General features: G+C 44.1%; 1 protein-coding gene across 1 annotated transcript in view; it reads left to right on the top strand.

Annotated features, from left to right (window-relative positions):
* Positions 1 to 15,755, top strand: part of LOC148442289 (transmembrane channel-like protein 2-A) — a 95,905-nt gene that overhangs the window by 15,607 nt on the left and 64,543 nt on the right. Inside the window, exons 3-4 of the mRNA XM_088464079.1 lie at positions 9,140 to 9,230; positions 14,015 to 14,096. Of these exons, the coding sequence (XP_088320205.1) occupies positions 9,140 to 9,230; positions 14,015 to 14,096 (173 nt within the window). The remainder of the gene's footprint in view (positions 1 to 9,139; positions 9,231 to 14,014; positions 14,097 to 15,755) is intronic.

The raw sequence follows: 15,755 nt of genomic DNA on the forward strand, positions 1-15,755 counted from the left end.
GTTTACCTATGCATGGGCCTGACTAGCCCTTATATAGTATCATCTGGGATTAAACTACTCACTTCAGCGCCTGTACCCATTTATTGGTAACCCACTCTGATTAGTATGTAAACCTGCCATAGCTTCGGGAGATAGTTTATCATGAATAGTTCATGCCATTAGAAAATGGACATAAATATTATTGTACATTATTGGCTACCTGGCAGGCATCTCTGAAAATTTGAAGAGAAACATACTTGTATACAGTGTCGGAATGAGGCATGCAGGGCCCACAGGGGAAATGATTGGGGTCCCCTAAATTGCGGTGCCACAATGCTGAATAGGTGCGGTCAGCAGCCAGGGTGGCAGAAGGAAATAAGAATAACTGCCATGGTTACCTCATCTGAGTGATTCTTCTTTCCTTCTGTCATAGTAAGTGAGAGAGACAGATATCGGGAAGAGAGAGAGAGAGAGAGAGAGAGAGAGAGAAAGAGGTATATGAGGAGAGAGAGAGAGAAAAAAGGAAGAAGAAGAAGACCAGGCAGCCAATGATAGCTAATATTACTCAATATAACATCAACAATGGAGCTCACCCCCACTGTGGAAGGGCGCAGCTTTGGATATCCAAGCTGTGAATCTAGCAGAGGCTGGGTTCAAGAATCTCCTGCGCTGTCACTCACTGAGCCTGACGTTCCTGTCACATCCTGTCTGCAGGAACAGTCACAGAGCAGAGGCAGGCAGTTCACATTGGTCCATCCTGTGACACTGAAGACCCCACCCCGTCCTCTGTGTGCTGGGACTTAAGGCCCCCATACATCAGAGATTGATTGCAGCAATCGTGCAATTTGCAATCGATTGTGTATAAAAATCTTTCCCTTTTTCAATCGATTGCAGATTGCAGAATTGCCACAATCGATTGAAAAAGGGAAAGATTGTTATACACAATCGATTGCAAATTGCACGATTGCTGCAATCAATCTCTGATGTATGGGGGCCTTCAGATAGAGCGAGACTCCTGAGGATTTAGAAAAAGTAAAGTATATTAATTACCCGTTGCGGGTAGCCCCCGGCTGTGATTCCTTGTTATGTAATGCTGCCAATGTCTTGTAGACATTGGCAGCGTTGTAGGCCCTGTCACCTCACAACAGAGGGGTCCACCGGTGAATACGGCTCTCCAGCAGGCCATTCCGAGCCTGCTTGTATATTTCCTCCACACAAATAAGATACATACTTATACCTGAAGATGCGAACTATGGGGTGTGTGACATATTGCCAGGCTGAGCAGGCAGGGAAAGAATGCTATAAAGCCACATCTGGTCACTAAGAATACATTGCTAGGCAGAATACTAGTGCCTGACAATGAGGGAGGTCTTATGTCCATGAAAGGACTATGTGTGGAAGTAACGTGGTCATATTTGGGACATGTGGGAAGTCTGATGATATGTGAGAAGCCTGAAGGCATGTGGGGAGGCCTTATGGGCATGAAAGGGCTATGTAGGGAGGTCTGGAGGCATATGGGGAAGACACATGGGCTTGTTGGGGGCATGTGGGAAGTTTAATGGTACTGTATGTGGCAGTTCTGATAGCATGTGGGGAGGATTGATAGGCATATGAAGGAGTATGACGTCATGACTCTTTGTGGCACACATTTTTTTATGCTACTCAGCAGTGTGCAGTACAGGTAGCCTTTTTGATAACAGATATTTTTATTTCTTATAATTAGCTCCAGAAACAGAAAGAACTCAGTGAAACCATTTAAAAAATGAATTAAATTATATCTAAAGACTACTCCAGAGTAGGTCTATTATAAATGTAATATCAACTTGTAAATTTAGTTGAGTACCGTCACCTTACTAGCATCTTTTGTCATATAATAAAAACACTGGCAGTACCAAAAGAGATTTTTAGCTCTTTGACTGGCTGACCACCCCTAGTATAAGCACAGATCTGACAAGAGGAATCAAAATTACAGTGAGTCTAATAAATAGAAAAAATTATTGTAGTTGTATGGAAGGTTCATTATATTTGTGCATCCACCGCAGGCCCTTAAACTCAAGTGATTTGTCAAGTGATTTTTTCATGACAACAGAAAGCTGTGGTCATGAAAAAACCAATTGTCACACGTCAAGCAGCAGTCATGATGCTTGATACCAAAGGCTGAAGGGAAGATATACAATAACCAATTACTGGTTAATATTATAGGATTCCTTTAAATAGGCTGAGATTCACTGACGTCCTGTCACATACCACTTGTTTGTACATGTGTCAGTTGCATTGATTCCAGAGGTGAAGTCTCTTTTTCTTTCAGCTGGCTCAGGTGCAAGAGAGCTCAGATAGGTACGTAAGTGCATGGGGGTCCTGTCTGGGCTTGGGTCCTGCCCCCAGCACTAAATAAGGAAGTTCACACCGAGCATTCATTGCTTGGTGATAAGGATATGTTGCCGGACAGCCTTCTCCATGGTCCCATTAATTCCCTGCTAGAACCATGCTCCGTTCAAAAACACCTGTGTACCGAAATTGGCCTGCCATTTGGATTGCAACTGTTTAGCCATTCTGACAGACACCTGTGTGCTGAACTTGCCTATCCCATGGATCTGCACTTGCTGAACCCCTTCAGGCCTGGACTGTGTAATGTGTATCTCATAATATTCTGTGACATGTCCTGTGATGATGTCACTGCAGAGGTATCAAAAGTCTCCAGTCATGCGCCTTAGGACCAAGTCTGATGTGGGCGGAGCTTCTTACATCAGTGGGCTATGATAGTGAATTATCCTAATCCACAGTGACAGGAAAATAGCTTGTACATACTGAATAAGTGTGGCATAGCTGCTTTACACACAAAGCTGCTGTTTGTGACAACTGTATAATCTCTAGGGTGTGCACCGGCCACTTTTCGTGTTTTGTGTTTTGGTTTTGGATCTGGTTTTGCCAAAACCACCCTTCCGTGTTTTGGGTTCTGGGTTTTGTGTTTTGGATCTGTATTTTTTTGAAAAAAAGCATAAAAACAGCTTAAATCACAGAATTTGTGGGTTTTTCTGCTCCTATGCAATTATTAACCTCAATAACCTTCATTTCCACTCATTTCCAGTCTATTCTGAACACCTCACACCTCACAATATTGTTTTTATGGACAAAAGATTGCTGGATGACTATGCTAAGCGACACGAGTAGGCGGCACAAACACGTGGCCCATCTAGGAGTGACACTGCAGTGGCAGACAGGATGGCAGTTTAAAAAACTAGGCCCCAAACAGTACATACTGCAAAGAAAAAAAAGAGGTGCAAGATGGAATTGTCCTTGGGCCCTCCCACCCACCCTTATGTTGTATAAATAGGACATGCACACTTTAACAAACCAAACATTTCAGCGCCAAGGTCTGCCACATGACTGTGGCTGAAATGATTGGTTCGTTTGGGCCCCCACAAAGCAAGCTGGCAATTAATGTGTCCCTGCACAAACTGGCTCTACGGAGGCAAGATGTCGTCCTCATCCTCCTCATCCACCGATTCCTTGGATAAAACAGGAAAAAGGGATTTAGGTGTCCCTGGACTGCTTACGGCCTTAGCCAAAGTTTCTGAACTTTTCAGTAACTTTTTGTGAACGCGCTGCAGGTGCCGTATAAGGGAGGATTTCCTAGGTGGTTAACGTCCCTACCCCTACTTATTTCACCTTTACATATGGGACATATGGCAAGACAGTTGTTGTCCGGATTTGGATAGAAATATTGCCAGACCAAAGAGGTGGAATGTTTGGTCTTCTGCCCAGGCATGACCGTGATGGGCTTTTTCATCCCACAGACAACAACTGTCTCCCCCGGAGCCTGATTTAAACAAACCACATCACCATCAGAATCCTCCTCGCCAACTTCCTCCTCAGTGCCAGCTACACCAGTATCCTCATCCTGTTGTACTTCAACAGTGAATTTTTGCATATCAGCAAGTGGACTGTGGGTGCTCCTTTCAGCACTTGCAGGGGGGCGTGCAAATTGTGGAAAGAGCCACCTCTTCCTGTACAGTGCTGGGAAGGTCAGGCATCGCAACCGCCACCACACTTGGACTCTCCTTGGGGATTTGTGATATCTTCTTAGAACGCACAGCTCTTCGCTGTGCTTTTGCCAGCTTAACTCGTTTGATTTTTTTAGCGGGAGGAGGGCTTCCATCGTCATGTGAAGCTGAACCACTAGTCATGAACATAGGGAAAGACCTTAGCCGTTCCTTGCCACTCCGTGTCGTAAATGGCATATTGGCAAGTTTATGTTTCTTTTCAGATGATTTAAATGTTTTTTTCAAGGTCATTTTCCTGAACTTTGTCATTTGGGATTGTATGTGCCCTCTACTATGACATTGGGCATCGGCCTTGGCAGACGACGTTGATGGCATGTTATCGTCTATGTCATGACTAGTGGCAGCAGCTTCAGCATTAGGAGGAAGTGGTTCTTGATCTTTCCCTATTTTATTTTTATCGGAAACAGTTTGGTCCTCCATTTATGTTATATTGATATATACGTGCGGCTAAGGCGCACACAAACACAGAAAATAATTTTTTATTTTTGTTGGAGACTAGTGCACTTTGTGGGTTACACCACCCTTTAAGAAATGAGCCAGCCGGCCCTTTACTTATGGGACACAGGCGCACGCTTGGCGCTGCTCCTTTGTTGATGCACGTGCAGCCACAGTGCACACAATTCACAAACACAGAATTTTTTTTAAAATTTTGTTTCGAGTGCCCTTTGGGGGTTACAGCACCCTTTAGTGGTCAATCAAGCCGGCCCTTTATTTATGGGACACAGGCGCACGCTTGGCACTACTTTGTTGATGCACGTGAGGCTACTGCGCACACAATTCACAAACACAAAAAAATATATTTTTTTATTTTGTTTGGAGTGCCCTTTGGGGGTTACAGCACCCTTTAACGGACAAGCCAGCCGGCCCTTTACTTATGACACAGGCGCACGCTTGGCACTACTTTGTTGATGCACGTGCGGCTACTGCGCACACAGGGCCTGATTCAGACCCACTCGCGAGTGGCTGTCCACTCGCAAGTGGGTCGATGTTCTGCACTGAGCATGTGCACGACGGAGGGAGCTCCGTTGATTGACAGCACGCCCCCTTTGGTGGGCGTGCCGGGGGCGTGCCTCCCTGACGGGGGCGTTCCCACGGGAACGCCTCCCGTCAGAAGCCGGCCCACTGACATCACTTGTGATGTCAGTGGGAGTGATTTTGGCTCTGATAGAGCCAAAATCACTCCGGAGCTTGCGGTTGAAAACCTCAACCGCAGGCTCCGGCTCGCAGTTTCGATGGTCGCGATGGTCACGACCATCGCGGCCATCAAAATGCATGCTCGTATAGGCTGTGGGTGGTGACCCACAGCTATACGAGCGTCCAGGAGGACGCTCCATTTTTATGGAGGGCGGCCCTCATTCAGAGCGCCACAATTCACAAACACAGATAATATTTTTTTATTTTGTTTGGAGTGTACTTTGGGGGTTACAGCACCCTTTAATGGTCAAGCCAGCCGGCCCTTTACTTATGACACAGGCGCACGCTTGGCACTGCTTTGTTGATGCACGTGCGGCTACTGCGCACACAATTCACAAACACAAAAAAAAAATTTTTTTTATTTTGTTTGGAGTGCCCTTTGGGGGTTACAGCACCCTTTAATGGACAAGCCAGCCGGCCTTTTACTTATGAGACACAGGCGCACGCTTGGCGCTGCTCCTTCGTTGATTCATGTGCAGCCACAGTGCACACAATTCACAAACACAGAAATATTTTTTTTTTTGTTTGGAGTGCCCTTTGGGGGTTACAGCACCCTTTAGTGGTCAATCCAGCCAGCCCTTTATTTATGGGACACAGGCGCACGCTTGGCACTACTTTGTTGATCCACGTGCGGCTACTGCGCACACAATTCACAAACACAAAAAAATATTTTTTTTTATTTTGTTTGGAGTGCCCTTTGGGGGTTACAGCACCCTTTAATGGACAAGCCAGCCGGCCTTTTACTTATGGGACACAGGCGCACACTTGGCGCTGCTCCTTTGTTGATGCACATGCAGCCACAGTGCACACAATTCACAAACACAGAAAAAATATTTTTTTTTTTAGCACTTGGGGGGAGCACCCCTGATGGACAGAGCACCCCCTGGACAACACTACAGCACCCCTTTAGGACTGGGACACTTCACAGGACTTTGGAGTGGACACAGCCCCTATGGACAACTAACTGCACAACACAGTCCAGCCAGCCCCTATGGACTTTGAAGTAGTGAGAACAGCCCCTATGGACAACAGCAGCACAGCGCAGCACAGCACAGCACAACACTACACTGCACTACACTACACTACACTACACTATACTACAGAGCCCAGCCAGCCCTAACTCCCACCCTCCCTCTTCACTGTCCACAGCTGAGTGAGAAAATGGCGCCGACGCGGGTACCTTATATAGGGTCCAAAACCCGCGAGACCCGGAAGGCGGGATGATGACGTTTTGCCTTGATTTTCAGATCCGTGTCAGGCGGGAAAAGTCGAGCCTGACTCGGATCGGCCTCAGATCGGGGGGGCTCGGGGGGGTTCGGATTTCAGAAATCCGAACCCACTCACCCCTAATAATCTCTTTCTAAAAAATATATGTTTACAGTTTTTGTATATAGATTATGAGTTATTTAACACTCCAAGACTATTTTGACATGTCTTTGATACTCTAAAGGATCCTGTGCGTAAATTCAAGTATCATCCAGGTAAACAATTACAAATATAATCCAGGATGTCCTAAAAAACATAATTTACAAGAACTAGAAGGTTGCAGTGGTGTTAGCCAAGCAGAATAAAATCAATATTCGTAGTCTCCATAACAAGACCTAAAGTCTAAAATGTGGACTGATCGTCATCTTTCAAAGAGTTTAAGAATTAGACATAGAGGGTGTTGCCTATTGTGATAGCAATCAAGGCTTTATAATCCAAACAAGGACAATGTTCCTCCCATTCCTTCTTTTCAACAAAGAATAAGGGAGCCCTGCTGGAGATATGGATTGTCTGTTGACTCCATAACCAAAATATCTTCAATATTTTTATCTTACTTTAGAACAGCCAGCTCAAGGTCAGAGAGAGTATATGTGAAAGCAATTGAGGCTCAAGTCTATATGACAACAATATAGTCATGTGGTGACCCCTGCCTGTTTCTTATGAAAAACATTCTATTAATCTAGCTAAACTCTAGGGGGTAAATTCACTAAGAATCAAAGCTGTTTTTTTTTTTACTGAACTCGATTAGCATAGCTGAAACTCAGGTGATTTGAGGCTTCTGAAAGTCACAAATTTACTAAGAAGTGAGTTTAGCTGAGAGTGAGTTGGCCGATGGTGAAGCAGATCGAGATTTCTCCATAGTAGCAAGTTTTGAAGGAGATTACTCACCCGAGATTGCAGTGTCTTCTCTCTGTCTAACTCTCCCGAATAAGTAGCCTGCACATAACAGTGAGATATGTGAAGGCTGTTTGTATTGTACCTGTAAAAAAAGGGTTAAATGTTTAAAAAAAATTATGTAGGGTCGCCCCCAAAAGCAATACCAGCCCTGGGCTGCTCAGCCTGTCCTGGTTCCTCAAATTATGGGGAAAAAACGTTTAGGGTTCCCCCATAATTTAGGAACCAGCACCTGGCAGCAGGGCCAGTCCTGGTTTTAAATATAGGGGGGAATAAATTGTGTAGGGGTCCTCCTATATTTAAAACCAGCACCAGACCCAAACCAACCGGGGTGTAATGTCATAGCCAGGGGATCCTATCACCGGGTCTCCCCAGCCAAAGCATTCACACCCCAAGCCAGTTAGCCAAAGTCAGGGATCTCAGGGGAGGTGGGGACCCCCCCAAGAAGGGGTCCCCCCTCTGTCGACACCCCAGGCTTAGGCTGAAGCTTGGGGCTCTTCTTCGCACCCCTGGGCTGTGGATACAGGGGTAATAGTATTGTAAAAATAGTTCCAAATTATTGTATTTTACAGTGGAACTACAGGTGCCAGCATGCCTGCCCTTTGGCACTTGTGGAACTACAAGTGCCAGCAGGCGGACAGCACCTGCACCCCCACTGTAAAATAAATAGTTAAATAACACATCTTTTTCCCCGTAGTTTTAGGAACCAGGCCAGGCTGAGCAGACTGGGGCTGGCTATGCTTTGAGGGGCGACCCTACATCATTTATTTTTTTAACATTAACCATTACAATACGGATTCAATGCAGAGGCATACACAAATCACACTTAACTTCTAATTAGCTGTGAGTTTGCAACAATTACACCCGAGATTGTAATCTCGTTTCTTTGTAAAATCTTGAGTTGTATCTTTTTCATGTAAAGCACTTCAGAGTTTGGCCGATGGTGAGTTTTTTTTGAGTTTGCAATCTCATACAAGTTTTACAGTGGAAAGAGAGAGATCTCTCCCAAACTCACTCGAGTTTATCTTTATCTTTATATTTTGCGAGTTGAAGAAAATGCCTAAACTCACCCGAGATTGTAATCTCGTCCAAACTCAAATCTTAGTAAATTTACCCCTAGGAATTACTTTATTCATTGTTGGTTAATCAGTACAAATAGTAGGAGGAAGACATTTTGTATAAAAGAATTCCGAAAGAAAGAGAACTTCTCTAGTATGCCATTTGATTTGTTGATTTTTTTTTAACCAACCATGGCAAGCTTAGAATACGGAAGAGATTCACTAAAGTCTCACAGAAATTCCACAGGATAGGGTGAGTAAGATTTTATGCCTGCTAAAGTAAGAAGTAGCTGGAGGGGAGGTTTACAATGCCCAAAAGGATGGGGGTCTGTTTCCGGGGAAGGCGGGTGTAACCCTGAGTTAATAACATAGTTGGTTTTCCCAGAATGTTATTTATGTATTACATTGTACAGTATTGGGAACTCATTTTGGGTCCCAGAAAAAGAACACACTCACACATGTGTCAGATTGTGCATCATTCAGGGAAAGCATGCTTTAATGAAGACATATAAATGCTACAAGTTTATGGAATTAAAATAACATTAAAATGTTATCATTGAAATACTGACAGAGATTTCCATGTGATTTATTTAGATGTTTCTATGTCTCTTTTCTGTCAAAAGTAAGTTAAATAAATATGTATGCAAACAAAACTTTTACTCACTTCCTTCACTCTTTTACCAGGGAAGCCCATGATTTTGTTGAAGAATTTGAAGGTGCACTAGGACGGGGAAAAGGGAGAAAACTCTATGCATATAAAATTATGATGGCTAAGGTATATTCACATGCAATTCAATCTTATTCACCTGCAGAATATAATTGTTATTCTTAAAGACATATTATAGTTTAGTCTACTTATAACTTGTATTTACTTGAATAATAGCAAGTATAATTCATTCACATGGAAGGACTGTACCAGGCAATTAGTGTACATAATTTACAGCATTATCTGTGACTTATAGGTGGTGTACACCAAAGTTATAAACAGTGTAATTGCAGTAATATAAAATCCAAAGATATACAAGGAACTTGGTATTACTGCACTGCAAAGCAACTGTAAACCATTTCTCAATTTGACCAGAAAATTGTTTAATTGAAACTTGAAGTTTGCACAGAATAAATAATCAAATCTATGTATGCATATAGCTGATTTGTCTCCACTTCCTCCATGTGGTCTTTTCAAATAGAGCTAAATTTATCAACATGCCATAATTTTAAATAAGGAGCATTTTTAGTTCTAGTGAGCACATCCATTATATGCACTAGGGACCTCATTCAGAGTCTGTTGTTGCGGCCGCACGGTCGTACGCCACCGATGTTCGCTAAACTGCGCATGCGTAAAATTTGCAATGCGCGTGCGCAAACTAGCTATTACGATCAGAAATTTCTCTCTCCTTCAACTTGGCCAGGTCGTTAGTTTGAGTGACAGAATGAGGTGTTTGTGGGTGGTAACAGAGGAAGGAGCTTGTGAATGGGGGAGTGGAGATCCGAACGCAGACGTGCCTGACTGTGCAAGCGGCGTTTTATGGGAGTGCATAATTAACTAAGTAGTGTCATGGCACATGTGACATGGGAGGTTTTTACACTGACTTGATCGTAGTGTTTAAGAGAGGGTATGGTCAACCTTAAGCTCTACGACCAGCTCCGATGGTTCCCGATGGTCTCGATTAATCCTTATATGCCCGGAGATGACATGTAATGCGAACGAAAAGGGGGCGTATTTTTAGTCTTACGGCTGCATCCTCCCCTCGCTCGTCCAGCTAACGATCCCATCTTAACGACGCAACTTGCGAGCGCTTCATTTGCATATCCGGCCCCTTTTACCTTACGACCGTGAGGCCGCAACGACCGACTCTGAATGAGGTCCAAGGACCCATGCAGAGTTGAAAATAGAATGGGAGTTAGATACTCAAAACATTAGTTTGCAGGAATCTATGACCTGCAAACTCTCTTTGTTATAGGGAATAGGATTGTCACCTAGCAACAGCTGGTGGGTTAGGGTGCAAACTTTAATTCAGCCTGAGAAGTGGGTGGCACGTCTGCATGCGCATCACGGGTGTGCACCTGGATACGCACGCTGGTCACATGCTCGTGTGGTCACATGCGCGCTAAGCCAGCAGCTTGATCAGATTTTACAGAAGCTCACAGATGGCAATCCTAAGTAGTACAAGAGAGAAAAGCAATAATTGCCATAATTCCACTAACACACCAAGGAAGTACTAGAGACCACTGGATGCAGAGAAATAGTCTTTACTAGCAATATAGGAAAATAAAGTGTTTACCAAGGTTTAACCATATTGTTGTCTAAGGATGGGAAAAATAGAAGTTAATTTCAGGCAAACTTGTGGCAGAGAAAATGATCGGAGTAACTTCTGCTCTGCTGTTTCTTCTTCTTCGAGTATTAGTAATAACTGAAGTTAGGAGAATACAACCAAAAGACCTAGCAAGGTACAGGGCTGGGCGGGTGGGTGCTGTTGCTAGGTGCCAATCCTATTCCATAGAACAAAGTGAGTTTGCAGGTCATAAATTCCTGAAAACTAATGTTTGCTCTTCGGGAGGTTTGCCAACTAGCAACAGCTAGAGAGCAGTTTACCACATACCTGGTGGTTGCTTTAAGGAACTTGCACCTTTGGTCATCAGAAGGTCTCCAATAGTGCTTCACAGAAGTATGTGTGGAAGACCAATGAGCTGCTTGCATTATAGACTGCGGCTGCAGAAGTAACAGCTGCCATGTTACCTTTAAAGTGTGAAGTGGCTATCTCTGAGCTCTGCCTAGTGGAGACTATCCTACCGCGTATTGTGGAAGGTATAGCAGAGCGAAAGGTCTTATAACAGGTAATCAAAAGACTGGAAATGTTGCCTCTCAATGGGGTTGTCTAAGTCAGGTAGGATGAGAGGCACTGAACTAGGCAAAGATTGGTCTCTAACCAGGTCAAATTCTACAAGTGGATTTCGAATTTAACTGATTTTAGTTTGGCCCCTAAGGATATTGTGGAAACCGGCTGGAGTGATGGCATCCAAGGCACTGAGGTGTTTATCAGTGAAAGCTTGGTACCCCTGGCTGCGAAAGGCCAAATCCAGCAGTGAAGCGAGTTCCCCCAGTAGACAGAATATTTAAGTGGATGAAGGTATAGCAGCTAAAAAGTTCAGGAAAGGATCAATGGGCCTGATTCAGACCCACTCGCAAGCGGCTGTCCGCTCGCAAGTGGGTCGATATTGTGCACTGCGCATGCGCACGACGGCGGGAGCTCCGTTGTGCGCATGCGCCAGAGGCGACGAGCGAAGGACTTTCCTTCGCTCGTTGTGTCTGATCAAAGGGGGCGTGCTGTCGATGTTGATTGACAGCACGCCCCCTTTGGTGGGCGTGCCTCCCTGACGGGGGCGTTCCCAAGGGAACGCCTACCGTCAGAAGCCGGCCCACTGACATCACTAGTGATGTCAGTGGGAGTGATTTTGGCTCTGATAGAGCCAAAATCACTCCGGGCCTTGCGGTTGAAAAACTCAACCACATGCTCCGGCTCACAGTCGCAATGGTCGCGATGGTCAAGACCATCGCGGCCATCAAACTGCACGCTCATATAGGCTGTGGGTGGTGACCCACAGCTATACGAGCGTCCAGGAGGACGCTCCATAATTATGGAGGGCGGCCCTCATTCAGAGCGTGTGCTCTGCTCAGAGCGTACGGCTCTGAATGCGGGCCAATATTCCATGTGGAAGAGTAGCATTGGTATGACGGCCTGGACAAGAAACTGGTATAGGTATGGCTTATTCTTTGTAAGGCCAGAAATTATGAGAGCAATGGCGGAACTATAAGAGCGAATTGTAGCCGAGGCTAAACTCATGACGAACCTAGCAGTGAGAAAATCTTTTGCCAAGTTGTGTAGCTAAGTAGTTGTATGATAGCCTGTTATTTGGATCTCGTCCTTGGTCTGAGTAAAGTGCTAATCATGGCCCTGGAGGAATCTGAAAGATTAGAGTTGGGCAACAGCTGAGTAATTTGCTATCCACACACAATGGGGAAATTCCTGAAGTTGGTCTGGAGCCTCCTGGAAGCAGTCTTTGGACATGCCTAGGGAAAGTTTGTGGCACCTGGTGGAGCTGGTAGATCATGGGAAATCAAACTCTGGAGGGCGAAACCAGGTAAACTCGAATGAGCCGGGCCACCTTGTCCATTTTGACCTTGTGGAGAACTCTCAGCAGTATTTCAGGAGGGGGAAAGGTATAAGGGAGGGGAAAATCAGTCCATGGGAAGGACATCAGATCCATGTGAGTGGACCCTTGGGTCCAGACCCTGGAAACAGAAGTTGGGACTTGCACTTTGGATGGGGTCGCAAACAGGTCCATCTTCGGCTGACCGAAGGATGCCACTATTTTGAGGATAGCCACATTTGTATTCACTCATTTTCTGAGCATGTGCAGTGCAAATTCAAGCAAGATACACTACTCAATTGGGCGTATGTTCAACTCTGCACAGTGAGAGCTGATAATTATCATGATTCCTACTTGCTATATTGTTGTGTTTCTATGGTACTTCCAGCATACACGTGGCGTTGCTTCAATTAGGAGCAAGTTGGGTCCCAAAAACCATTTTCACAGTAAATTTTCACCGCAAATTTAATTTGCAATTCCAAGTTCGTGATCCATGTTCCCAGAAAATTTGCAGTTTTATGTGCGCACCCACCTGAGCAGCTGAAAAGATAGGACAGAACTGCAATAAATAATAATGCACTTGGGTTGTATAAATGGGATGTAGCTTAAATGCCAGCTGTGAGGATGCCAGCTCTCAGAATGCAGATGCCGGAATCCCGACACCAGTCAGAATCCTGGCGCCAGCATCCCGACCGCGGGCATCCCTATAGTAAGTAGTGGGGTTAGAGGGAGGATTATAGTTAGGGATTAGGGTCAGGCACTTGGGGTATGGTCAGACACTGGAGGGGAGTGTTAGGGTAAGGCACTAGGGTTGGAGGGTCAGGTTTAGGCTACGGGGGGAGGGTAAGGTTTAGGGGAAGGGTTAGGATACTAACCGACAGGTGTTGGCAACCTAAATTTTATTGGGATCCCGAGCGCCGGTATCCCATACCCAACCTGTTTAAATAGTATAATTTTGCCAATAAATAAGTAATTTTTCAAATGATTTTCTCTAAAAAGCTAAAAAACGGGTTAAATGTTGTGGGGCATGTGTGGTGAGATGTTGTGTTAATGGGAGAAGAGTTTTTAAACTTGTACAGTACATGGGAGCTGAAAATGTTTTTTTCCAACATTTTACAAGCTTTTACAAATGGTGAAAAATCACATTAACACAATATAATGTAGCCCTACATACTGCAGAGACTTTTATTTGCTGAAAAATATGTGCTTACTGTAATTTTTCCACCATCATTAAAAAAATTTAAAAATCAACCATTTGACACTTTTTAAGAGCCTTCATGTTTCCTAATATATAATATATATTCATAATAGTTTTGATCAGACTTCTATTTTATTTGTTTGGGATATCTTATGAATACATTTGTACCTAAAATACAATATAAAATATAATTTCATAAATATCATTTATAGAAATGGATGAAGTTTAAAAGAGATTTTGAAAATTTCAAAACGTCATGTATACCATGGGAAAGGAAAATAAAGGAAATTGAGAGTAAGTACCATAATCAAAATTAAATATTATATTCAGAATTTATTTTTCGCTATCAGTACCTCAACTAAATGTTTCATTTATATATGTGAGCCCAAACCCACAATAATTTTCAAAGAAAATACAGTCAGGATTTAGATAAATTTTGACTTGGTTCTGTCAAGTGTGTTTCCTGGCATTCCCAATTATCCCAATTATCTTTATTTATGTGTATATGGTAAATGATATGCCACACAGAATGATTCATCCATGTCAAAAACAGAAGAATTTGCACAAGATAATTATTTAATGAAGTGTCAGATACACAAGAGAGAATATTGTCTTAAATTATTAAAAAAGCAAAAGCTACATTTACAATATATTAGGGGTGTGCACCGGCCACTTTTCATGTTTTGTTTTTTGGTTTTGGATCTGGATCTTTCTTCATGTTTTGGATCTGGATTGGTTTTGCCAAAACCACCCTTCCGTGTTTTGGGTTCTGGGTTTTGTGTTTTGGATCTGTAGTTTTTTAAAAAAAAAAGCATAAAAACAGCTAAAATCACAGAATTTGTGGGTTTTTCTGCTCCTATGCTATTATTAACCTCAATAACCTTAATTTCCACTCATTTCCAGTCTATTCTGAACACCTCACAATAGTGTTTTTATGTCCAAAAGGTTACACCGAGGTAGCTGGATGACTATGCTAAGAGATACGAGTGGGCGGCACAAACACGTGGCCCATCTAGGAGGGACACTGCAGTGGCAGACAGGATGGCAGTTTGAAAAACTAGGCCCCAAACAGTACATAATGCAAAGAAAAAAAAGAGGTGCAAGATGGAATTGTCCTTGGGCCCTCCCACCCACCCTTATGTTGTATAAACAGGACATGCACACTTTAACAAACCAATCATTTCAGCGCCAGGGTCTGCCACACGACTGTGGCTGAAATGATTGGTTCGTTTGGGCCCCCACAAAACAATCTGGCAATTAATCTGTCCCTGCACAAACTGGCTCGACGGAGGCAAGATGTCATCCTCATCCTCCTCATCCACCGATTCCTCACCCTCTTCAGTGTTGTGTACTCACAGAGTATTAATTCTTCCCCATTGGAATCCACCACCACAGGTCCCTCTGTACATTCTGGAGGCTTGTCTCCCTGGAAGAGTTGATAATTAATTTTTATGAACATCATCTTCTCCACATTTTGTGGAAGCAACCTCCAACGCCTTTCGCTGACAAGGTTCCCGGCTGCACTAAACACTCTTTCGGAGTACACACTGCAAGGGGGGCAACTCAGGTAAAATAGAGCCAGTTTGTACAGGGGCCTCCAAATTGCCTCTTTTTCCTGCCAGTACAGGTACGGACTGTCTGACATGCCTACTTGGATGCTGTCACCGGTGTAATCCTCCACCATTCTGTCAACGGTGACAGTATCATATGCAGTGACAGTAGACATGTCAGAAATTGTTGCCAGGTCCTTCAGTCCGGACCAGATGTCCAAACTTGGTCCTGCCTGCCCTGCATCAGCGCCAGCGGGTTGCTTAGGATACCTAAGTTTTTTCCTGGTAGCCCCAGTTGCGGTAGAAAATGAAGAAGGAGCTGTTGATGTGTCACGTTCCGCTTCAGCTGATAGTGTTTTCACTAGCAGGTCTTTGCACCTCTGCAGGCTTGTGTCGGCCGGAA

The sequence above is a fragment of the Taudactylus pleione genome, unplaced genomic scaffold (genome assembly GCF_031769625.1).
Source record: "Taudactylus pleione unplaced genomic scaffold, aTauple2 ptg001573l, whole genome shotgun sequence".
NCBI classification, from domain to species: domain Eukaryota; kingdom Metazoa; phylum Chordata; class Amphibia; order Anura; family Myobatrachidae; genus Taudactylus; species Taudactylus pleione.